Source organism: Myxocyprinus asiaticus, chromosome 7 (genome assembly GCF_019703515.2).
Source record: "Myxocyprinus asiaticus isolate MX2 ecotype Aquarium Trade chromosome 7, UBuf_Myxa_2, whole genome shotgun sequence".
Classification (NCBI taxonomy): domain Eukaryota; kingdom Metazoa; phylum Chordata; class Actinopteri; order Cypriniformes; family Catostomidae; genus Myxocyprinus; species Myxocyprinus asiaticus.
Window position 1 is genome coordinate 25047494 of NC_059350.1, and position 25856 is coordinate 25073349.

General features: G+C 37.7%; 1 protein-coding gene across 1 annotated transcript in view; it reads left to right on the plus strand.

Annotated features, from left to right (window-relative positions):
• The first annotated feature begins 4249 nt into the window (after positions 1–4249).
• The window catches only part of LOC127444176 (neurabin-1-like), a 34995-nt gene continuing 13388 nt past the window's right edge, over positions 4250–25856 (plus strand). The window contains exons 1-10 of the mRNA XM_051703416.1: positions 4250–4569; positions 4999–7092; positions 14121–14253; positions 14373–14493; positions 14637–14741; positions 21411–21642; positions 21748–21894; positions 21987–22040; positions 22383–22612; positions 22841–22937. Of these exons, the coding sequence (XP_051559376.1) occupies positions 5185–7092; positions 14121–14253; positions 14373–14493; positions 14637–14741; positions 21411–21642; positions 21748–21894; positions 21987–22040; positions 22383–22612; positions 22841–22937 (3027 nt within the window). The 5' untranslated portion in view covers positions 4250–4569; positions 4999–5184. The remainder of the gene's footprint in view (positions 4570–4998; positions 7093–14120; positions 14254–14372; positions 14494–14636; positions 14742–21410; positions 21643–21747; positions 21895–21986; positions 22041–22382; positions 22613–22840; positions 22938–25856) is intronic.

The window sequence follows — 25856 nt, forward strand, 5'->3', positions numbered from 1 at the left end:
TATTCTTAGTCACCGTAAATATTACAGAAGAGCACATAATGACATGAAGTTCACCAATAGTGGTTCTTCCAGGAGCAATGACCAATAAGCATGTAGAGACAGTGCTCAGTGTGACTCACACAAACACTAAACACCTTCAGGGTAACACATGTGAAATTTAAATAATGCAGTAAACATTAACTAAACTACATTAAATGTAAAACAGAGCACCCCAATGTACGTAACTGATATTAAAAATAAGAAGAAACATAACTATTCCTATAAAATATAATGAAATATGATGGGTTATGCAGGGAATTGTAGGACTGCCTGATTATTGTTTTTTACTGTAATTTTAACAATAATTTACTCTATAATTTAACTATAATGTACTCTCTTGTTAAACATAATGTAAATTTTTACATCTAAAAATTTCATTTTTACAATATTTTATTGTAAAAACTACTGTATTGTCTTTTAAAATATATTAAAGTTTTTACTGTATATTTTACAGTTAATATTTGTTAATCAATTAAAGATTTATTTTCTGTAGCATTTATTCAGTCTTTTACTGTTAAAATTAAAGACATTTTTTACAGTGCCGTTTCCTTGGCGATAATCATTTCAAGCTCCATTACACTTCCTAGCGCCATCTAGTTCTGCCCATGCATGCATCAAGCAATAGGAAGTGTAATCGAGATATCTAGTGTATTTTGCTGTAGCAAGTAACTATAAGATGGAAAAACAATCCATAGTCTTAATTTTTATTATAATAGATATTTTCACTTGATTTTCTAAGACTCTTTGGTTCCACATGGAAGTCGTATATAAATAAAAGAGATTAAATTTGGCTTTAAGTGGGAGTCTTCATTGTTATCAGTGTTTTGAGTTCCCGTGATTAATTATGAGCAACTGTAGCAGGCCAAAACACATGGGAAACTGAGTTAAGTTCTAAATAGAGAGTTGTAAATAGATCACCATCTGTGTCTGTATCTCTACAGTGCCATCACCCCTCAGATCTCTCTAAACAGCTTACTATGTTATATAAAGTCTTACATATTTAATATATATATACTGCTCTGAAAAAAAAAAATAAGAGACCACTGCAAAATTATCAGTTTCTGTGGATTTATTATTTATAGGTATATGTTTGAGTAAAATGAATATTTTTGTTTTATTCTATAAAGTACTGACAACATTTCTCCCAAATTCCAAATAAACATATTGTCATTTAGAGCATTTATTTGCAGAAAACGACAAATGGTCAAAATATAAAAAAAGATGCAGTGTTTTCAGACCTTGAATAATGCAAAGAAAACAAGTTCATATTCATTTTTAAATAACACAGTAGTGATGTTTTAACTTAGGAAGAGTTCAGAAATCAATATTTGGTGGAATAACCCTGATTTTTAATCACAGCTTTCATGCGTCTTGGCATGCTCTCTAGTCTCTACCAGTCTTTCACTTTGCTGTTGGTTGACTTGTGCCACTCCTGGCGCAAAAATTCAAGCAGCTTGGCTTTGTTTGATGGCTTGTGACCATCCATCTTCCTCTTGATCAACATCCAGAGGTTTTCAATGGGGTTCAGGTCTGGAGATTGGGCTGGCCATGACAGGGTCTTGATCCGATGGTCCTTCATCCACATCTTGATTGACCTGGCTGTGTGGCATGGAGCATTGTCCTGCTGGAAAAAACAATCCTCAGAGTTTGTGAACATTGTCAGAGCAGAAGGAAGCAAGTTTTCTTCCAGGATAAGGTTTTATGTGGCTCGATTCATGCGTCCTTCACAAAAATGAATCTGCCCGATTTCAGCCTTAATGAAGCACCCCCAGATCATCACCGATCCTCTACCTGGTTGTCTAATGGTTAGACGGAGACCTGGATAGGCCTTCAAGCCACAGTGTATCGCACCCACTGATCGGTGATGAGCTAAGGAGCAAATAAATGCTCTAAATGACAATATTTTTATTTGGAATTTGGGAGAACTGTTGTCAGTACTTTATAGAATAAACAAAAAATTTCAGTTTGCTCAAACACATACCCATAGTAAATCCAGAGAAACTGATCATTTTGCAGTGGTCTCTTAATTTTTTCCAGAGCTATAGATGAAGCAAGAGCTAAGAGTTGGAAATATGAGAGTCCATAGTTCAATTTAAATGTTACCTGTATTTATTAATTATCAAACACCCTCATATCATATCTATAACTGGACTGATAAATGATTTTAGAGTTCATTGTGTGGGCTGTTTTTAGACAAAGATGGAGTCTGGTATTAAATCAGAATGGATTTTAAAAGAATTGCTGTTGTAACTTAAGTCAAAGACAAGGGTTTATTTATATCCCTATATGTGATACATTTAATGAGGTCACTCTTTCAGCCATTGACATATGTGTCACATATTGTTACAATATGTAACAATTCACAGTTGGATCAATGTCAAAGTAAACAAAAAATTGCCAAAGGACCTATTTTTCCAATTGGTTCAATAAGATCTGAGTGCTCACATTGAGTTCTAATACATAAAATGTTGAAATAACTTATTATTTTCTTCAGAACCGTGTGTCTCCCTGAATCAATCTGGCATTAACCAGAGCTGGTATCTTTACAGCCATCAACCTTGTGAATCTTTTTATATTGTCTCCCATTTACTTAAATCCTGATTTTTCCTGTGAAGATAAAGAAAGAAACTTACATGTTACAGTTCATCATCTCTATAAGAATGCGTAAATGGTATTGCAGTCCAGTCTTTGCTAATTTTCTTGAATCTCTTTCTCATTCTCTGACTCTTGCTGCCTCTGTGATTGGTTGATATTTTTATAAATCTAGGTCCTGGGGCCACCTGGGGAAAACAGCACCAAATTCAGGCCATGCAACAAACCCAGGCTGAGCAAAAAGGACTTTGATGATGCATCATATCACAACTTTCCTCAAACAGGAAACAGAACACAGGTCATAGTAAAACAGGACTATCAGCTCAGCAGCAGGCTCCAGAAGTCTGTTTCACTCATCAAATCTGGATTAAGATGTAGAGCACATTTTTCCTTGGGAAGGAATATTGATATGGTAAGTGGGACTTTTGTATTTGGTTTTTTTTTTTTTTTTTTTTTTTGGTCTTTGAATCATGGGGTTTCAGTGTGAGACAATTTCTGATGGTGTGATTTGTAATGTTTATACCCTCCATATTATGATACTGATTATGCAGTATAATATTAACTAAGGCCAGCTTGATGTGCATCACTCATTGTGATGTGCAACCATTTATTTTTATTCACAAAAGCTTAATAAACACAATTCTAACCTGCAGCCTCTGGAATATGTTTTACAGTGCATCAGTTGAGCAGTTTAAAAAAAATAAATATGATCCAGTTATGTTGATTGTCACTCTGTAACAACGACAGTGGATCAGCAGAGATAATCTACTTTCAATATGTAGCTACAAAATGCCATCTGTTAGAGATTTTATGTACACTGAAAGTTACAATGGGACACAGTCCAGACCAAGACAAACAGAGGAGGAGACTTAATGTCTAGAGCATAATTGTATATTATAAACATTTGTGCAATTTAATTGGCAGTTTACAGTGTCCTTATTCAACAGCATTTATGATGTGTCCTGTATGTGATGTTTTCTTTTCTCTCGTGTTATGTTCAAAATTGTTTTGTGGTAATGAGATATATGCATGTTTTCAAACCTCAGCGTTTCTTCATTCTTTTCAATCCTTTACGTTCATCTCTTTTTCTTTGTCCTCTGCTCCTCTCGTCTCATCTCAGAAGCACTAAGATAGTGACCTACTTGTAATTGTCAGGAAGATTACATTCAGATATGGCAGCTCTGTGGTCCAAAATGCTGGAGCAGTTACAGGAAACAGAACTAATGGTTCTTAATTTTGATTAAAATAGGCTATCCTAACTTAAAGTTACTGTTGGTTTTTCCATATTTGTGTTTTGGTCTAAGGAAAAACAAATGGGAAACACTAGAATATATCTAGATATATTTGCCTTGATAAATATGATAATAATTCAATTTTGTGAGATCAGATTTTAGAGTCAGTATCAAGTCTGTTTTTCAGAGCACGGTTCCTACACAATGTAGAAAAAAAAAATAATAATAATAATAAAAAAATATATATATATATATATATATATATATATATATATATATATATATATATATATTATTATTATTATTATTATTATTATTATTATTATTATAGCAAAATACGTCATGTCTGACATAGACCACTCTAACCTCATCTGGATTTAGCTCTGCATATTTATTGATGAGATTAGCTACTAGCTGACATTTTCCCACGGTTGTCCAAGCATTCTTTTCTCTGCCTCTCGCGCTCTCCAAGCGCGCGCGTGCGTGGCTGACTCGCGCGCACTGGAAAGAAGCCTCGGGTATGACGCTGAAGGAGGGAGCGCGCGTGTGGGGATAAGGTTTGTTGAGCTGTTACTTTCACGGAGAAAGGCATGCAGGCTGTGGAGAAGGGAATGACGACGAATTGTGTGAGAACTTTGTGATCGTTTGGGTTTTGGTCATGGATGGTTTGTCAGTTCCTCCTTAAGCTACAATGAATGGAGTTCAGGTAAGTTTAAACTTGTTTATCCGGTCGTGTTGCTTTCGACAATGGAAAAATAAACTGACTTGCAGAAATTTATAACCGGGCTCCATTAGAATTGCAAGTCGGTTGGGAGTCAGTGGGAACAGATGTGTCCGAAAGGAATAATCTAAATATGGTCGTATAATTTATTAGAACATCTGCTAGTTTGGTCGAACTTGAGAGGAGTTTAAATAGGATAACTATTGGTTTATGCGTCAAAATAAAAAACATTTTAATGAAAGACTTAGTAGCAAAATGCATAAGAGTCTCAAAGTTATTTAAAGTTGTCCCTCCCCCCTTAATTGTACATTGAACGCATGTTGGTTGTTTAAAGAAGTATTGGGAAGAAAAAAATAGTTGTTTCAAAAAGAAGGTTAGAATTTAATAACGTGTCTTAATTTCTCTTTGATGTAGGTAAGGACGATTGGCACTGTCACTCGGTTCCTCCTGCAGCTACAATCTCGACCAGTGTGAATGAGGACACCGCTGTGTCATACACCTGGATATACGCTACACTTTTAGTATCAGTTTTAAACATTCTACTTACTGAAATCTTCAAGCCAGTTCTTTTTTTTTTTTTTAATTTATTTATTTTTATCTATGATCATGCTTAAAAGTGAAAACAAAAGTGAGCGGGCGCTGAGAAGCCCGTCTCCACACAGGAACGCCTATAAATCAGACTTCCATTCAATCAAATGTTCATTTGATGGGAGCACATCAGTCAGCCCGACCTCCCCCTTCTCCAATGGAGGCAGTGAGACTCGAGGCAGACCATCAGGAAACAAAGTGAGCAAAATAAAAAATATCTTCTTGCAAATGGATGGAAAACCAAGTCAAGACAGTCCCAACATCACCAAACCCATGTCACCCAGATTTCCATTGGATTCCATCCCTTACAGATCCAGTCTGAGTAGTGTTTCTAGTCTAGATTCAGCCTCCTTTGAGGCACGGAGGACAGAGGATGTTTCCTTTGACAAGACGGCACTGGCTGAGAAGTTCTCAATGACCAGGAAACTGTTTGAGAGTGGCCTTAAAGATCAATCTCCAACAGAGAGATCTGCCTCTGTTAAAGTTATCAACCGGCCTCAACTGGTGGAGAGACAAGACAGGAAAGTGTCAGTTACTGGAGAGAAAATGGACAAACCTAAAGAGCTGGAGGGGCAGGCAAATGAGGAGGACAAGGAAAAGGGGAGACGTGAAAGTGAGACACCCCCACATAAGCTCAGTTTGTCAATGAATGCCGGGCCAATATCCAGACGTCTGGAGAGTTTTATGTTGGATAGCGATAGTGAATCACTGTCAGCTGCGCCCTCCACAGAATCCCACAGTCCCATCAGTCATTCCCAGTCACCTTCTGCTGCTAGTGACCACTCAGATCCCCCTTCGTCACCAGACAGCTGTAGTTCCCCTACCTCTTATTCACTATGGACTGATTCTCCTGCTGAAACATGTTTGCCCAAGTTAAATGGTTCCGATTTACACAGTACCCCTCAACACTCACTTTCTCCTCTGAATGGAGTCTCTTTGGAGAACACATTACAACCTTCCCATAATTCTGGTTCCACAGTTGAAGAACATGTTAATGAGTCCTCAGAAGCTACTATCTCAACAGAATCCACTTCTCTGTATACAAGCCAAAAGAACCACCACTTATCAATAAGGAGTAGCTCTAATCAAGCATCTGGAGATGTAGCCAAGGAGCCTGCCCTCCAAGGGGCTCAAGTTGAAGGTGAGAACTCTGAAAAGGGCCCTGGTTTGTCCACGGTTAGAGCTGAGCTGGTGGTGGTGAAGAATGAATCATCTGAGAGTGAGGGCAATGAGGAGGAACATATTGAGGATGATGTTTTTGAGGAGGCTGGAAAGGAGGACCAAACCACACCTCACAATTCTGGCAAGGTGCTGAATGACAGCAAGGAGGTCCAATTAACATTCCTGGGAAAGGAATCGAAAATGAGCATTACAGAGCATGAGGAGGAATGGAGAGAACTTGAGGAAACCATACAGGTTGAAATAGAGGACGATCATAGAGGGGAGGGTAAGTTTCTTGAGGAGAAAAGAATGCAGAAAGAGGAGGAGAAAAAAGTTATTGAGGAAGTAGAATTGAAGACTGACCAAGTGGTTCTAGAGACTGATGTGAGAGAGAGTGATCAGAAAGCTACTGATGTTGAAGAAAATGAAAAGCAGGATAAACGGAGAGAGGGAGATGAGGAGGATGAGGGTGTAGAGGAAGCTATTAAAGCTTTAGAGGATGATGATGAGCGAGACATGGAAGATGATGTCTTAGAAGAAAAAGAGAGGCAACAGCAAGATGATCCAGGGTTGATGGGGAATAGATCTTTAATTTGTGGAATTGAGAATGCAGCCTTTGTGGATGACAAGGACAACTGGACCGATTTGGAATTTCAAGTGAAGGAGGAATCCCAGGAATTTGAGGAAATTCCAGGCCTCTCTGATGAGGAAGACCTCACTCCAAAGAGAAAGATCAGGTTCTCTACAGCACCTATTAAGGTATGTCTTGGCTAATATCACTGTTTATTTGATAGAAGCACTTTAAGAATGAGTTTAATGCACTAAAATGTATTTATTTTTATATTTTTAGCTTTAACATCTATACAGTGTTTGTACAGTATAGCAGGATTTTGTGAGAGCCATAAGGTATTAGCCTGACGGCAGTGACCCAAATCTGTGTTAGCACCTTTAGCTGACAGCCATGGCTGGTCAGCACCTTCGCCCTTACTTTTCAGAGGGTTTATCAAGCATGTTTATGTTGGTCCTGTTGCAGCTATCAATCAAGTTAAGGTGACAAGATCCTACTTGCTTGAAGGTATTTTGCACCCACGTTCTCTGTCTGCGATTGTCTCCAGAAAATAGGAGTACTTTTAGATCTTTAGGTTCAACAAAAGGATTGTTGAACTGAATGTGTTGTACTTGACTGAGACTAGTTATACTGTTTACTTCAAATGATTCTTTAAAGTTGGGGCTATGGTACTGGATCAGTGTAAAATACCACCCTCTACCCAGAACATTTAAGACAACTCTTAACAGAGGGCCTGCCTGAGCTTGCATCATTTCAGGCATGTAATATCATATTTGTTTCTTGTACGGACAGTCTTCTTACAAAGAAATGTACAGGATTTATTTCCATGTCTTGGGGGCGTTACCCCTGGCCTTAGGTGGTGTGACTCAGGTTTGAGTCTGAACTTCTCCTGTAATACGGGAACAAATAATAACATGTATTTTGTCTGTAAAAATGTTTGTGTCTGATTGATGAATTTAATCTGTTAGATGGCAACTGTGATTAATATATCGAGTATGCTAGTCAGTACAGATTTTCAGTTATTCATATAAATGATCAAAGCAAACACATATCTCTTTGATGGTTCTTATTTCATGTGTCTCATGCCAGACACTGGTTAGCAATCAAACAGGAAGTGCATTGTGTTGCCAGTCATGTGTCTGACTTTGGGACCCCTTGAAAGTGGAGCACTTAGAAAGGATCCTGTTTAGGGAAGGAAAGGCTCTGTGTGTCTGTCTGTCTGCGTGGATCTGAATGCAAATCATCTCATCTGCCTGTACCAATTAGAGGTTGTGGAAGTTCATGTCTTTGCATTTTAATCAGATTAAAGGCTAAATCTATTATACTGGATATTGTGAGAACAAAGGCAACTTAAATGTGTTAGGTGGCTAAAGTCTACAATTTTGACCACTCAAAACTAATCGATAGCATGAGGCTTTATGTGTGCATGGGTTTTTCATTACCACTTTAAAAATCTCTTAAGTTTGTTAACCAGGACATGTATTTCTTCAGAGTGTGGCAAACTGAAGATGCTATGGACTGGGTCAAAACACAGTCTTACAATTCAATTTCTAATGATTATTATAGTCAGAAACATTATGCCCATTGAAGATTTTTGAACCTAGTGGATTTGTAATGCAATTTCCTAAAAATGTAGTCTTTGATAATTAATTTGCACAATTATTGTAGGTTTGTCTAAAACACTGTGGCAGAAGTCAACCATTTACATGTCTAAATATGGTCCGTCCAATCAAATCAACCATCTGCAGATCTGTTCAGAGTAGGTCAGTATGAGTTCGTTTCCTGTGTCCAAGTGAGATAATGAGGTGGAAACTAAACAGACTTCTATCTTATGATGAGTTTTCTCTCTAAATCAGGAAGCACGCGTCTCCCGTCTCTATGTCTCAGAGGAAACAAGCACCTTCATGTCATTTCTGTATACTGTATTATAGTGTTCCTTCATTTGTTATCCGCCTATAGGACCAGTTTGCTCTCTGTTTTATTTGTAGAGTTCCATGTTTACTCATCCTGTTTCCCATATAGAGGACCATGAGGAAGTGAGTTGCCTTGCTCAAATTGGTGCTGAAGGAGGATTTAATTTCAGCAGATGTTTGTGTTGAATTTCTGTTAGAGACCACAGGGTTTTAATATTAGCTAAAAAAATAAATAAATAAATAAATAAAAAAAACTATTGTCTTCACAATAGGTCTTTAATTTGAGGTTTAAGAACCCATTAAATTAGGCCTAGATTTATCAATTGTCAACCCGTTCTCACTCAACGTGTATGCCAAAAGCACCCTTTAGCGTCCATTTCTGACGCATCCGGCAAGCGCATTGCTTTTAATAAGAAACCTTTGGCATCAATAGAGCGATGCAAATAGCATCACAATTTTATCATCATTAAATTATATGTTGGGGTACAATTTTGTCATTGTGATATATTGTATGTTGGGGTATGATTTTAAATTAATTTGAACTGAGCAACACTGGTTAATGTTTAATCGGCAATATTTATTCATTTGCAGTGGTTAATCCTTGACGTCCAACGTCCAAAATCTGTTGTTTTCTGTACACATTCTGCTCTGCTGAAGTTACCTCTTTTGGTCCGGGTGAATTTCATATGTTCTAAATGCTTTGTGTGAAGAACGGACCCAAATTTCAGTTTTTATTCAATGATCACGTTACCCCGGCGTTTGTCATAACATCCCATCTTGATTTGTTTTAACACATTCAAAAATTGCCATGTCAAGAAGACTTACGACACAGACTTGATGATTTCAAACACCATTGGCTCTTGCGTGTCTCGTGACCAATTGTGATGAACTCAAGTTCGGATGTATCTTTTGAATGAGATGTGACCGGTAGAGCTCCTAGCTTGGATCATCTGCATTCAAGCAGGGAGAGATTTTCAGCGATATTTTCAGTTTCACTCCTTTCTTCACTTAATGCTATCGTATGGTTTGTAATACTATTAAAATGCTTTTGTATAATTTTTTTAATAAATTATTGTGACTACTTTTATCTGCTTATGTCTTTTATATTGTTGAGAATTGTTTGGGTTTAGGCATAAAGGTGGGGACAGGTGCTCATAAATATCTATATAATAGTGTAATGTAAATCAAATTATTGTGACTAAATTTACCTGTCTGTTATATCATGTTTCATAATGTTGATAATTGGTTAGGTTTAGTAATGGGGATGGGTTAGGTTATTTAAAATATCTATAGGATTGCATAATGTAACTACACTAATATATTTATTAGTATAATAAAACATTTTGCTGTTAAACACATGATAATATCCAAAGATTGACGCTGACGCCTCCCTTATGAGACTGCCCTGGGCGTACCTGCCGCTTGTGTTGGGAAACAGATGCTAATGGGTGCTCTCAACTTATTTAGATTGACGTGCTTGGCTCTTGAACAAGTGAGAAGGGTCTGTCTGCATCCTGCAAGACTACCACAAGGCACACGCCCACTAAAAGTTACGCCCCCTTGAAATAACCGGCAAAATGCTGAAGTCTGACAACAGTTGGATGTCACATTCATAGACTATGTTTGTTGTGTTTATTTGGAGTCCCGTAGCAACACTACACCTATACCTTTCCCTACCCTTAAACCTAACCTTAAACTCAAAGATTAAAAAATTAAATTTAGTATAATTTTTAAATATACCGCAATGTAAAAGTTTTATTGAATACAATCATATCGCCGTATCACTAGGTGGCGACAGTGAGAAGAAACGTGATAAAAATGACAAGATGCTAAGCTAAAAGGCTAACCTGTTAGCTTGTGAGCTAACTGGAGAAAACAGAAATGTTCAATTTCACCATTTATATCTTCAGTTTAATCATATGAAATGTAACAATTTGGAAGTTATTCTTTGTCATTTACATAGTTAAGACAACATGAATCATACCGCCATTGCATTAGATTTTAAAAGTTGTTTTAGCCAATAAAATGGCTTTGTGATCCAAGGAAGGCATTACTTGAAGTGGGCATGTTATGTAGTGGGTGCTCCTTGTCCACTTGCGGGACGCAGACAGATACACTTGGCACAAGCGGCTGTATTTGACATCTTCGGAGTGAGAATGGGTGCCAATTATTTGTTGTTAACTTGGTCTCCAAAAGTTGGTGTTTTGTATAGTGTAATAAAAACAATTTAAACATTGCCAATGGATCGATTTCTACATTCAAACTTTTATATTGTATTTTTGACACTGTGGACCAGGGCGGGAGGGTCTTACTATTCAATAATTGTTTTTAATACATTTAATGAATAGGCACATTAAAACATTTAATAATGGCCATAAAATACAACATAAAATAATAATAAAAAAATATTATTAGGCTATATCTCTACACTTCACACTTTTCAGTCCTCCTGCTGTGCCCAGGTGTACTTTGCTGAAGACCACATTTTTATGACTCTTAGTAACTCCTTTGGCTGAGGATTTGTGCTTGCATAATATTTAGTGTTGATAGTATGTGAATAGAGATGCAGGGCTTGTTTCTCCCCTCTCATGGCCTGACCTGTGTTCTCGTTCATTATATTTTCTGACTTTCTTCTCATTTAAAGTGCCAGCTTTACAGGTCACATATAGAGGTTGTGCTACAAATATCTGACAGCTGTAAAATTTCTATCATGATCTATTTATATCTGTCATATTAGTTTAAATTTCCTGATTCGTAGTATTTTTTACATTGTCTTGATTAAGTCAACATTTTCAGTTAAAAATGACGTAAGCGTGAGCTCCAATAATTAGTGGAGTTTGGGAATGTACTTTTAAAAGTGTACTTATTTTATTGATTTTTCTGCCAATGTGTCTCGCAGGCACACACACAGAGTGGGCAGGCGAGTGAGACATACTTTTAAAAAGCACTTTAAGAGAGTGTGCGCTCTGCCGTGTAAAAACGTGAATTATGCGCAGTATCGAATACACAGAATGTAAGATAGTCCTAACTGTAGAGATTGCAAATCAATATGATGACAAAGACTAATCTCTGACATTTTTTGGTCACCTTATTCCTTATTTAAGTCATAGTTCACTGGCAGTCTCTCTCAGTCCCAGGAAGAAACAGTCCTGTGTTCCTGCCAGAAAGCCACTGCTTAAAAGAGGGAGCGAGATAGAAAGAGACACTGTGCTCGAGCATGTTTGGAAAGAAAAGAACATTGTTCAGAGATGCACGCTTACTCCATGACAACTGCAGATGCTTTACAAAAGAAAACAGAGACAGAGAAAGAATGAAGTAAAGGTTAAAAAAGGAGTGTGATTGATGTAGAGAAAGAAAGAATCAAGTCAGAGAAAGAAAGAGGGAGGGATGGTGTAAGCAAAGGTAGCATGATGAAAGAAAATAATAAACAGACAGAGAATACTGGTTGTGCCACTTTGCTTTGTCGAACAGTGTTGTCAGAATGACTAATTTGGAAGCAGTGTTTTCCTTTTTGATTATTTGTGCCGCTGTATGCTGTCCAAGTCTGTTGCCAGTCTTAAGGCCTTTGCACACCAAACGCTAATTTTTGCCACGATTTTTCGCCGCGATGAACATTTTAAATAGAAACAGTGGATTCCTAAGAAGCCAGTTCACCCCTGGAACAAACAATCATGGCAAAGCAAGTTTTATTTTATTTTTTTTATTTTTTTTATTTATTTTTTTTTCAGGGCATGTAGATTATGCTTGTAGATTAGTGCCACCTATTGTAAAGGCGTGAATGTGCTATGTAAATTACCGCTCTTATGATTGGCTAACCTCTGTTTACCAGTGTAGATCACAGTGTCATTCATCAGGGTGAGCCAAATCACTGAATACTGAATAGGCGTAATTGAGATTTTTGGATGGCCAGTAATTGCAGCTTAGTTTTAATAAATGATCAGAGTGGACTAGGGAGGGTGCTTTACTTTTTATCTTATCAAAACATCAATTTATTCTATCAGCATTAGCTATGAAATCAATAAAACATTTGTCAGTTATGCAAGGTTATGGCCTAATCAATGTAAGAAATCAGTGTTTTATAGAGTGCAACAGTCTGGTTCCTGAAGTAAAAATCCTTATCAATTTCTCCACTGGCGAACTAATTTTTAACTATTCCTTATACACCTTTAAAGACAGACCTACCATGAGCTCCAAGGTTTTTATTCAATGGTAGATGCATTCTTCTATTGAAGACAGTCAGCGTTATTTCAACTTTACCAGAAATTCTGCCATTAAACACAAATTCTTAAAAATGAAGAACCAGCAAAGAAAGATCCACCAGTCAAAGAATCGTGGCCAACAAAGTGTGCCAAAAAAATCTATGCAGTGACCGCCCAATTCCATGATTCACTGTGAATGACGCAATCAAATCGGCCTCCCCTACACTTTCAAACAACTTGTATATTAGTATATATTTGAATATTTTGCAATAATCTTAATTTCATGTATCTCAACAATCAATTTTATGTTTCTATAGTTATAATCAACAACTTTATATCTATAGCTTTCTATTTTCTTGTAGCATTTAATTCGATTACAGCGCTCTAGATTCACTGATTACACATGCATAATTCCAAATATACTTGGCCGCTAAAAGTTACTATCCAAATCTAAAGTAAAATAACACAGGGCTTTTATGGACCGAAGAGTGGATGGGAATTTTCTCTGCTTTAAAAAGGCCATTGTCAACTCAACTACAAAAAAATATCTTCCTTCAGTGTTCCGCCAAAATAAAAGCTTAATGGTTTAACTGGACTGCATAGCAATGCCACATGCAAGTTAAGAAATTATTACATAAGTACAGTATGGTACTGTTTAATAATAATAATTATTGTTACTGTTATATCTGTAATGATTTGAATAGTATTTATATGGGCAGTAGAGCATGCTTGCCCATGACTTAATTTTGGTCAAAAGACAGCATGTTAATAATCAGATCACACAATATTTTTCAAAATAATCGCAACTAGATTTTTTGTCCAAATCAGCCCTAGGTTTTAGTACGTTCCCTCATGAAAGATGGTAAGTACACAGTCTTGTACCTTTTCTTTTTGTCAGATTTTTCAAATATTTTTTTCCTTCAAATCAAAGGTTGTGATTCACCTCGGTGCTGGTTGGTTTGGTTCATGACTCTTATATGAGGGATTTTATGAAATCCCTATGGACAAAATACTCTATACTAAAAATACTTCTGGAAACAAGACGTCTAAAAAAAGTGGGTGGGCACTGATGTGCTCTTGGTTTTGAGTCTATTTTCTCTCTTGCAGGTGTACTACACCTTCTCTAATGAACATTATGATCGCAGTAATGATGAGGTGGACCCTGTGTCTGCATCTGCTGAATATGAGCTGGAAAAGAGGGTGGAAAAAATGGATGTTTTCCCTATAGACATTCAGAAAGGTTTCTCAAACACTTTTGTCCCAAAATGTGTGTCCTTATATTAAATTCCTGAGGCCGCAGATTTACAGTGTAAATAACTGTCCTTGTATTTGTTCGGTTTGTTTTGTTTTGTTGTGTAGGAAATGATGGTCTGGGCATCAGTATCATTGGGATGGGGGTTGGGGCAGATCAGGGGATGGAGAAACTGGGCATCTTTGTGAAAACCATCACAGAGGGAGGTGCAGCTCATCGGGATGGACGGTAGGTCTCACATCTTGAGTCTGAAATTAAACTTCTCTATTAAACTTTCTTGTGATAGTAAGTGATGCAGTACAATATAATTTAACAGATTATGATGGTTCTGTATATAAAAAAAGACAACTTTGCGGTTTTCTTTTTAACAGTATTTGGGTTAATGATCAGATTGTGGAGGTAGATGGAATCAGCCTGGTTGGTGTCACTCAACTGTTTGCTGCCACCACATTGAAGAATACCAAAGGTCTAGTCAAGTAAGTATCCACACACAACAAACTAAAGCTAAGGTGGGTGGAATGGTGGCCGAAGCCCGAAACATACTCTATATAAGTACATGAACGCAGACACTTCTAGCTAAGCATGCTTGATTTTGTGCATTGGTGGGTTCCTAAATGAGTCCGACTGCAATCCATAGCTCAACACAAGTATGCTTTGTACAACAGTTTGAAGAGAATACTGCTGAACAAGTAAGTTGAGTAAAATTATATTTATAACAACTTGCCTGCATAATAATGCATCTGATTTTATGTCACAAACTTTTGAAAAAAAACTCTATCACCCCCTTGTGTACTGAGGTTTGTTTCCTCCACAGTAACACAAAAATGCACATTAACATGTTCAACTGGACTGTGAGTTGGCAAAGTGCTGGCCAAGCACTCTGGTCTGTGTTCACATACTTTTGTGAAGTATGTTTCTGGGCTTGAGCTCAGATTGCTGGTTCAAGCCCAACAAGGAATGAGTTGTGAGCCATCACCATTGTGCCCCTAAACAAGACAACTAACCCCAGGCTGCAGTAGGGCAATTGTCCCTTTAACCTTGTGTGACCCCGGAGAGACGTGACGCCATGTGAGGAGCAGACGTTTGAGCGACTAGCTCTGCGCACTTTGCTAGTTTTTTAATTATTTTCATATCATAATCCGGTGAGATTTGGTACATCATTACATATTTGCTCTTTGAGGTAAACATGGCAAAGAAGTCAAAATCCTCAGACTCTGCAGACATTAAAAGACACTTACGTGTTCAAGCTGAGGCCTCTAAAAGGACTGTGAGCCGGGGACTTGATTTGGACGACACGTCGGGAGATGAAATTCAGCGTCAACTGTTCAACATCTTGGTGATGCTGACAAAGGTTGTTGCTGACTTGGAAGATCTCGCTGTAATACGTCGATCGATTACGGCGATGGAAACAAAATTATCTGAGTTGGGCACAAGTGTCGTATGTTGAGAAACGGATCGATTATTTGGAATCATCGGAAAGGGAACTATCCGCTAATCCGCCCGAGTCCAAAACAGACTTGGAATCTATTTTGGAAAAACTTTAATATTTTGAAAATATGAGCCGAAGGAATAACACATGTATTGTTGGAATTCCTGAGCATGAAGAGGGCAGAGATATGGCGAAATTCCTTGACGATCTCTTCCCGAGTCTGCTCGACATAACAGGCCATAAACTGGAAATCTAGCGAGCTCACAGAGTCCCGGCTCACGGATCTGCTGAGGGAGACAGGCCCCGATCAATTCTGGCCAAATTTCTGAGATCATCTGATAAAGATCTCGTGTCGCACCAGGCGAGGAGCAAAGGAAAGCTCTCTTGGAAGAATCACAATGTTTTCTTGTTCCCGGATGTTGCGAATTCGACGAGAGAAACGCGATTGGTTCAAGGAATGTAAGAAACTCTTACATCAACGGAAGACTGCTTTTGCATTGATGTTTACGGCCAAACTGAGAATAGACACCAAGGATGGCAGCAAAGTATTTTTATGCCTCAAAAAGGTACTGGCCTTCATACAAACTATGGGTGAGTAAACCATTGGGCGTTTCTTATGCGAGTGGACTGACTCGCTGTTTAGTGTCTCGACTGTCCGAGGAAGCTGGGCGCAATTTTTGTTTCTTTTTGCGTTGGCTCCACCTAGCGGCTGGAGTTTGTTTTGTGGCATGACTCCAAGAAACTTTTGCATTGACAGAAGATCACTTTTACACTGAAGTTCCAGGCCAGATTGAGAATGGACACTATGGATGACTGCAAAATATCTACATGCTCACATAAAGGATGTCTTTTATAAAGTTGACGGACCTCCGAGTGAATTTGACTCTTGATCATCTGAGGAACCGGGATGCCTGTTTTTTTTTTTTGTTTGTTTTTTTGTGCTGATTCCGCCTATAGGCTGGAGCTTGTTTTGTTGAATAATACTCCTTTGGGTCAGTTGTGGATGAATCTGTTCGCTCTTTGTACTTATGCCTCCTGTTGGCTGGAGTTTGTTATGTGGAGTATTTTTGCGGGACATTGGAATGATTACGTCATCTGCTGCACTCATAACAGCCTGAATACTTGAAACACTTGTTTGTCTGCCCGAGGAAACTGAATGACTTTATATCAGCTGGAGTTTATTTTGTGGATGAACACACCTTCGAGACAGTTCTGTGAATGAATCTACATGTTCTTTGTTTATTTTGCCTGTTGGCTGGGGTATGTTTTACAAAGTATTTTCTGTTATGTAATTTTGCCTCACAAAATTTGTATAGAAGCACCGGACTTGAGCAATCCAATGGCAAAGTTGTCGCGGGGGTTATTGTATGCGTACATGGACTCTTTGAGTTTAGAGGGATTGACCCCGGTTGGCTCTGTCATGCGTGGGGTTAATGCGCACATTTTTCTTTTTTCTGTTTGTTTTGTTCAGGGTTTGATTGTTGCATTATTGGGGAATGTGGTCTGTAAAATCTTATTTTTTTCATTATATCAATATGTCAAATGTTAATATGAGTGGATTATCACTCTCCACGTGGAATGTGAATAGGTTGGGGCACCCCATAAAAAGAAGGAAGGTTATTTCTTTTCTTAAGTGTAAAAAATATGATATGCATTTCTTGAAGAAACACTATCTTTCCCTGCAGGCAGCTGAAAAATTTGGGAAATGATGGGGTGGACATGTTTTCTTTAGTGCTGGTTCAAGTAAGAGTAGGGGAGTCATTACATTGATAAATAAACATCTACAATTTAATTTCTCAAACAGATTAAAGATAAAGTAGGAAGAGTCATTATAGTTTTAGCAGACATTCAGGAGCAAAGGTTGATTTTGGCTAATATTTACGCACCTAACGCTGATGATCAGGGCTTTTTATAGATCTTGAGGGGATGTTGCAAGCCGCTGGCACCCCTCATGATATAATATTGGGAGGAGACTTTAATCTATTGATGGATTCAGTCCTTGATCATAGTGAAGCAAAAGTGTGTAAGCCCCCTAGAGCAACACTGACGCTTCACAGGATGTGTAAAAATCTTGGTCTTGTAGATATTTGGCGACTTTTGAACCCATCTGGTAGGGACTATACATTTTTTTTCATCAATCCATAAGATTTATTCTAGAATAGATTTTTTTTTTTATATCCAAGTCTCTCATTTCATCTGATGTTGAATGTTAAATTGGAAACATCTTAGTCTCAGATCACGCCCTGGTGTGTTTAGAGATGTTGCCAACCACAGAGAAAAAGAAATCATGTAGTTGGCGCTTTAATGTATCCCTTTTGCAAAATCCTGATTTCCAACAAATGTTAAAGACTGAAATCATTGTTTATATGGAGACCAACTGGTCCTCAGTATCCTCTGTGGGTGTGGCTTGGGAAGCATTTAAGGCGGTTCTTAGGGGTCAGATCATACAGTATGCCTCATTCACCAAAAAATCCAAAGCTCGAACTCGTAGAGTTAGAAGGGAATATTAAAAATGCTGAGGCAGAGCTGAAGCGCCAAATGTCATCTGACGGCCTCAGAGAATTGACCTGATTGAAATACACACATAATACTATTTTGTTGCGGAAGGTGGAGTTTTGGTTATTCAGGGCAAGACAGTCATACTTTGAGTCGGGGGACAAAGCAGGGAAGCTTTTGGCTAGATATATAAAATAGAGAGTCTTTTTTTTTTACCATTCCCTCAGTGAAATCTGCTGGTGGTGAAATTTTTACCACGGCCATTGATATTAATAATGCTTTTAAAGAATTCTATATTGATCTTTATAGCTCCACGTCTTCGTCTACTGATGAAGATATTAGAAACTTTGTGGAACCATTAGAACTCCCTAAATTAATGACTGAGCAAAAAAATTATCTTGATTCTGAGATAACCTTGGAGGAGCTTGACGAGGTAATTAAGTCCTTACCTACAGGCAAGGCTCCTGGGCCAGACGGCTTTGCCGCTGAATTTTTTAGATCTTATGCTACAGAATTGGCTCCACTTTTGTTAGAAGTATAAACAGAATCATTAAAGAATAGAAAGCTTCCCCCATCCATGACACAAGCCCGGATCAGTCTGATTCTTAAAAAGGACAAAGATCCAAGTGAGTGTAAAAGTTACCGTCCAATTTCCCTGATCCAGCCAGATGTAAAAATTTTGTCAAAAATTTTGGCTAACCGATTAAGTAAAATTATGACATCTCTTATACATATAGATCAAGTGGGGTTTATTCGGGGCCGTAGTTCTTCTGATAACATTAGGCGTTTCATTAATATCATGTGGTTAATAGTGAATGATCAGTCTCCGGTCGCTGCCACTTGACGCCGAAAAGACATTTGATATGGTAGAATGGGATTATTTTTTTACGATTTTGGAAATGTATGGGTTTGGGAGTACATTTATTTTTTGGATTAAGTTACTTTATAGACACCCTGTAGTGGCAGTACAAATGAATGGATTAATTTCAGATTATTTTACTCTGAGTAGGGGCACCCGGCAGGGCTGCCCTCTTTCCCCTTTATTGTTCTGTCTTGCTCTGGAACCATTAGCAGCCGCGATAAGAAAGGAGGATGATTTTCCAGGGGTGGTGGCAGGAGGTGTTGCGCATAAGCTTTTGCTTTACGCAGATGATATTTTATTATTCGTCTCCGACCCCACTAGATCTATGCCTTGCCTCCACAGAATTATTAATTCCTTCTCTAAATTTTCAGGATACAGGGTTAATTGGTCTAAATCCGAAGCTTTGTCTCTGACAGCTTTATGCCCGGTAACGGCTTTTCAGCCGGGCGCCTTTCAGTGGCCTAAACAGGGCATTAAGTATTTGGGTATTTTATTCCCAGCAAATTTATGTGACTTAGTCAGAGTTAATTTTGACCCTTTAATAAAAACGTTTTCGAGTGATGTGGAAAGGTGGGCTTCATTACAGTTATCTATGATTGAGAAGGTTAATGTTATAAAAATGAATTGTATTCCAAAATTTAACTACCTATTACAGTCTCTCCCCATTGAAGTTCCCCTCTTTTATTTTAAACAATTTGATAGTATTGCTAAATCTTTTATCTGGAATGGTAAATGTCCTCAAATGCATTCTAACAAGTTAAACAGGCCAATTGACAAAGGTGGGTTAGGTCTTCCCAAAATATTGTTTTACTATTATGCTTTTGGCGCATTGGTCGCTTCTGCCTGAAAGAGCTTCTCCCTGGCTTTTTATCGAACAGGAGGTCCTTGCCCCTATCTTGCAATTGCAATGTCTTTCTACCAAGCTGCCCAGAGAAGTAAAGACACATCCCGTTATCTCACACATGCAGTTAGTGTGGACAAAAGTTTCCCGCGTGCTCAATTCGGACATTTACCTGAACGTTGACGCAAGTATCTGGTTAAACCCTAAATTGTGTATAAACAAGTCCCCTTTTTGCTGGACAGAATGGATTGAGAAGGGAGTTGCTACACTGGGTGACCTGTATGAAAATGGAGCATTGAGATCCTTTGAAAATATTACACAGCGGTTTGGGATTCCCAGATCTCAATTCTTCAGGTACTTACAGCTGCGCCATCTACTTCATGCCATCTTTGGGTGAAGTACGCAGCCCCCTAAAGCTGCAGACACTCTTGAGATGGTACTAGAGGCTTTTGGAAAGGGTCACGAGGCTTCAGCGTACTGTTCTTGGCTAATTCAGAGTCTAGGGGATGGGGTTTTGACATCTCTCAAAAAATTATGGGAGAAAGACTTGAGTTTATTACTGAAGGATGAAGAATGGGGTAGGATTTTTAAAAATGTTACGCCTATGTCTAGGGATGCAAGGATGCGCCTCATTCAATTTAAGATTCTGCATCGTTTTTATTGGACTCCCTCTAGATTGCATAGGCTTGGTCTTAAAGATACACCCACCTGTTGCCGATGCCAATTAGAGGATGGGGACATAGCCCACGTTTTTTTGGTATTGTATTAAGATTCAAGAGTTTTGGTCGAGGGTTCAGAGTTATGTCTGTGAGATCCTGAGCTCTCAGATTTCATTCTCCCCCAGACTTTGTATTTTGGGTAATGGGGCGGGGGTTAACTTAGGGAATACACACATTAAAAACTGGGTCCTTACCAGTGTGATGATCAGCAGGAAAGTGATCCTTGGGGGATGGAAGTCGGCTGGTGCGCCCTCATTTCATGAGTGATGTCGAGTACATTTCTGCAAATTCTAGGCAAAGGGTGACCACTTTGAAGATGCTAAAATACAACACAGTTTTGATTTATTTTGGATTTTGTTTAGTCACAACATAATTTCCATAGTTCCATTTATGTTATTCCATAGTTTTGATGACTTTACTATTATTCTAAAATGTGAAAAAAATTACAGTAAAGAATGTGTTTTAAAACTTTTGACCAGTAGTGTATACTGTAGTCTTTGGATAAAAATGTTTGCTAAATGACTACTGACTGACTAAAGTTGATCCTGTCACAAGCTGTTCAATCTAGTTAAACGGCCAAGTATTCATATGAGTGCAGGTTTTTTTTCTTCTTTTTTTTCTTGTAATTATGCTAGCCTGAAACTTTATGAACAATACATGACTTGCCTATTAAGTAAGAAGCTTTTGTTAATGATTCACCAGACCAAAATCTAATCGTATAGTGCATATAATACCAGCAAGGTTCATAGTCCTAGAACTACATGAAGGAATTTTACAACCTCTTCTACTCCAATGCAGGTTTCTCATTGGCCGAGAAAAACCAGGAGTGGATAGCGAGGTGGCCCGTCTGATCAATGAGACTCTACAACAAGAGACGAACCCTGAAAACCAGGAACCCAAAGATGAAGACCATCAAAAATCCCTGAACCACCAGTTACAGGATGAAGATCAGATATTCCAAATCCAGGACCAGCAACATCAGGAACAGCAGCAAGTCGAGCCATTGGCTGAAAAGAGTGTTTTGCAACAGGTATGTGTGTGTGTTGTGAAACAGGTGTGTGAACATTAAGATAAGCTTGATATTTTGAATAGTTAAGTGACAAAGTCACTGTTGGGCTCATTATGATTGATGCAGGATAAACGGGAGCAAACTGAAAAGGAGAAGGGGGTGGAGGATGAGTCATATGACTTGGCACAGGAAGTGTTTTCACAACTGAAGAGCCAAGGCATTGAAATACCTGAAGATATAGATCCTATTGAGCTAGAGCAAAAATTCAAACAGGTATAGCGTGTATTTACACACATTTTGAACGCAATTTATTCAACATGTTCATCATTATAAAGTGTTCACTCTCACCAAATTATCTCTTATAGCTGCAGATAAAACACAGTGCCGCTGTAACAGAGCTCAATCAGATGAGAGAGAAGGTAGGTAAAAAGCTCTGATTTACAAAAAGCTGTAAGTTTCTCATTTAGAGAATGGGAAATATGAAAAACATGAAGGAATTTTTAAATTATGATTTGTATGAAAATGATTGCCTGGAAAGTCATGGAAATTTTTTTTTCTAGTATGCTCTGAAAATATTGAATCAGCTAGAAATTCCTGTCATGATGCAATTATTTTTAAGAATCCTTATCCAGTATTCAAAAATGAATTGAAAAATTAAGGAAAAGTCATGGAAATTCATTTATTGAAGTGGTGGGGACCCTGCATTTAGTTACTCTTATACCTGCAGACCTGTGTAACTCTTTGTGTGTGTGATATCAAAGCTGCGAGTGTGTGAAGCAGACCGTAAGTCTTGGGAGACTCGAGGTGCATCCCTTGAAAGAAGTGTGGAGGAGAGCAAAGAGCGCATTGAAAAGTTGGAAAAATACTGGCTTGATGCTCAGGCCCTCTGCAAAACTATCAACCAGCGTCTGAATGAAGCCCAGGGTCAAAATGATGCCCTGCAACTCAAGTACAACAAGACCATTAAACTTCTGCAAGAGCATGAACAGAGGTGGGTTTGAGGATCTTATGTGTTGTTATTTCAGAATCGTTCTGCTGAGGTATTCTGGGACATGTAGGTCTTAGTGGAAGTCTAAATCAGGGTGAATTATTGGAAATTGAGTCATGTTTTTCTGCTCCAAAGAGATCTACATGAGACATCGTTCTTAAACAGAACTAAATGCCTGAAGAATTCATTGCATCAGGTATTGTTAATGATGGGGCTGTGGTTGACTTGCAGAGAGGCTGAATGTGCAAGGAAAGAGGCAGAGCTGAAGAGAAGGCTGGAGCAAAGGGAGAGAGAGTACAAGAGCAGTGTGAGGCAACTACAGCATAAGGTAAGCCAGCTTAGAACACTGCAGTCCTGTTCATGGAAATAAAACCCTCCCTCACTTCTCCTAATGACCTTTACACTGAATAAAATCCACCATGTGGAGATGTGTACATTTTTTCTTGTTTAAAACAGCATAAGATTCCAAATAAATGGATAGTTTACCAAAAAATGGAAATTTTCATAATTTCATTCCAAACCTGTATTACTTTCTTTTGTGGAACACAAATGGAGGAATTTTGAAGGATGTCCCATTCATTGATTTCAATACAATGGCAGCTAAAAGTGAGTGACTCACTTTAAAGCTTAATAAGGAACCAAAAGTGTCATAAAAGGAGCCCATGAGATACTCTAAAGGCATACGATTTTAAGGTATTTCACAGTGAAAATATTCTACAGCTTTCTTTTGGCTTTAAGTGTATGAGAGAAGCTCATTCACAATGGCTCATGCTAAAAACCTGAATTATGTAACTTTCTGTATACTTTCTCCTCTCCCAGCTTAATATGCAGAGATAATTTTCTCAAAAACTGTAAACACTATGTCTCTGTGGCACTATAAATATTCATCTCTTTGTTTTGAGCAGCTTGTCCAGTCTGACACTAATATTGACTAATGGCATGTGTTTGGGGTGGGACTATCTGTCTACTCGATCAATACCAGATGGGGGGTGTATTCGGAAAGCTGTTTGAAAACAGTGTTTATTTTAATTTTGTTTAGTTTTGCTAGTTTTACACACAGAAATTACACACTTTAACCCTATTGAGTCTGAGGTGTTTTTTGGATCCTGGAGATGTTTTGACATGCCCTAACATCTGTGCTTATTTCAGTTACTTACACCATATTAATTGCAAAAGTCTCATTACACTGTATTCAATTGTGCTACAATAATATATGAGCAACATTTATGTAGTCATTTGTATTTTTGAGAAAATCTACTTTAAACTTGGTTAGTGAAAAAAACAAAACAATTAAGGACACTGAAATAGGGCCATAAAACACATACTTAAATTTCACAAGACCTTTGAGTGCTGAATTTTGTAGAATAGAGCCTTTGCTACAACATATTGTGAAAAACATCCTGTCCATTCATTCACATTAAACAATAAATTGATTTAACTTTTGGAAGTCACCTTCTGTTTTAGAAAGGCTGTATGCAAGGGCGTGTCAATGGTCATGAATTTTGATGTATTTCACACCATAGGGTGATAATGGCCCACCCCATAATGGGGCTATCAATGTGGAATGTCACTGTGAGAAGACAAATAATTTTTTTTTTGTGTGTGTATTTTACTGACAACATAGTTCACAGTATTATATATATATATATATATACTGTAACTATTACTAACAATATAATTTTTTTTTTTCGTGAAATAGTTATAGCATAAGTTGTCAAATATCACAAATACGTTTGCGAGAGCAATATGGATTTAGAGTAACAAATGAAGGTAATTCTATTTCAAAATAAATCTTTAGAAAAGGGTGCACCATTTCTTGTTCATTTCAATCATATTTGACATTTCTTTACCTCTTAAGTATTCTATAAACAAATAAACCTCTGTTGTGATTGGAATAATATATAGTATGGAATAAAATGTATGCTATTTAGTGTTTTGGGAGAAAATAAAATCAAAGGAGCATTTTACCCTGCAGAGCCTTTTGCCCCATTGTACCCTGTTATCACACACTACGTAAACAATGAATAGATGAAAAAATGACCTAATCATCAGAAAGTATATCCTCCGCTGGATCAAGTCGATATTTAAAATGCTAGCATTTCTCAGCATAGTTGTGATCTTCTGAGGAAAATTTTAATTCTTCCTCCCTGTTCAGGATCATCTGGAGAGCTTCTTTAAGTTAGTAGCGTGCCATCTTCCAAAAGCGATGAAAAATCAAAGAATCTGATGAATCTTGATGCCACTTTTGTAGCATTGATGGGGGCATTTGCCATGTTCGTGAGGATCATCCCAGACTCCCAAGTCATTACCATATGAATAGTGCACTCTGCTAATGGGTGTTCCTAAGAGCTGCCCTAATGAGATGAGACCCAAAAAACTGTACCTCTCGTTAGTTTCCTTCGCATTATATAATCTGCGAATATTTGTTTTGGATTTTAATTGGTTCATTTAAAAGTAGACATTTCAAGGTTTCTATAGACATATTTATCATGTCTGTGGGACAATTATACACTGACTTTCGGTTCATTTTTGTGACGTGCTCCAAGCAAAAGTTCACGGAGATTAGCGCAGCAGTAAGTGCGACTACAGAGGGTTAAGTCCGACTACAGAGGGTTAAACCTTGCAAAATGTATCATGTGAAAAACGATCAAGTTCTTGCGTAAACACATTAAAATACTCATGAATGTGCAAAGGAGAGCTATGGTGGAAGTCAGAACTTTCACTGTAAAATAACTTGTTTTCTCATTAAAAACTATCATATCTATTCAGAAGACTTGGAATATGATGCACAAGGTGCTTGGACTATTTTTGGGACCTTTTTAAGCTTTAAAGTGTAAAGTGAATCATCACTAACAACTGTCATTTTATTGAAATCAGTGAATGGGACATCCTTCAAAATTCCACAGAAGAAAGAAATATCGGTTTGACCAACATGAGGGTGAGTAAATAATGACAGAATTTTCATTTTGGGGTAAACTATTCCTTTATGATCTTTTAAGTGTTTTAAATTCATTGGGTTTATGATCTAATGTGCTACACTTACTGTATATAAATAATGATAATAATACTTTCTCTGAATTTAATTAGATGGGATTATAAGAATGTACAGTCGGTGCCACAGATGCAGTTTAAGATTTATGCAGGACCACTAGCAGTGTTCCATGAGTAAAATCCCTCATAACACAGAGCAATATGGAGTTGTGAAGTGCCATCATCAATGATGTTTTGAAATGAAATTATCATGTTT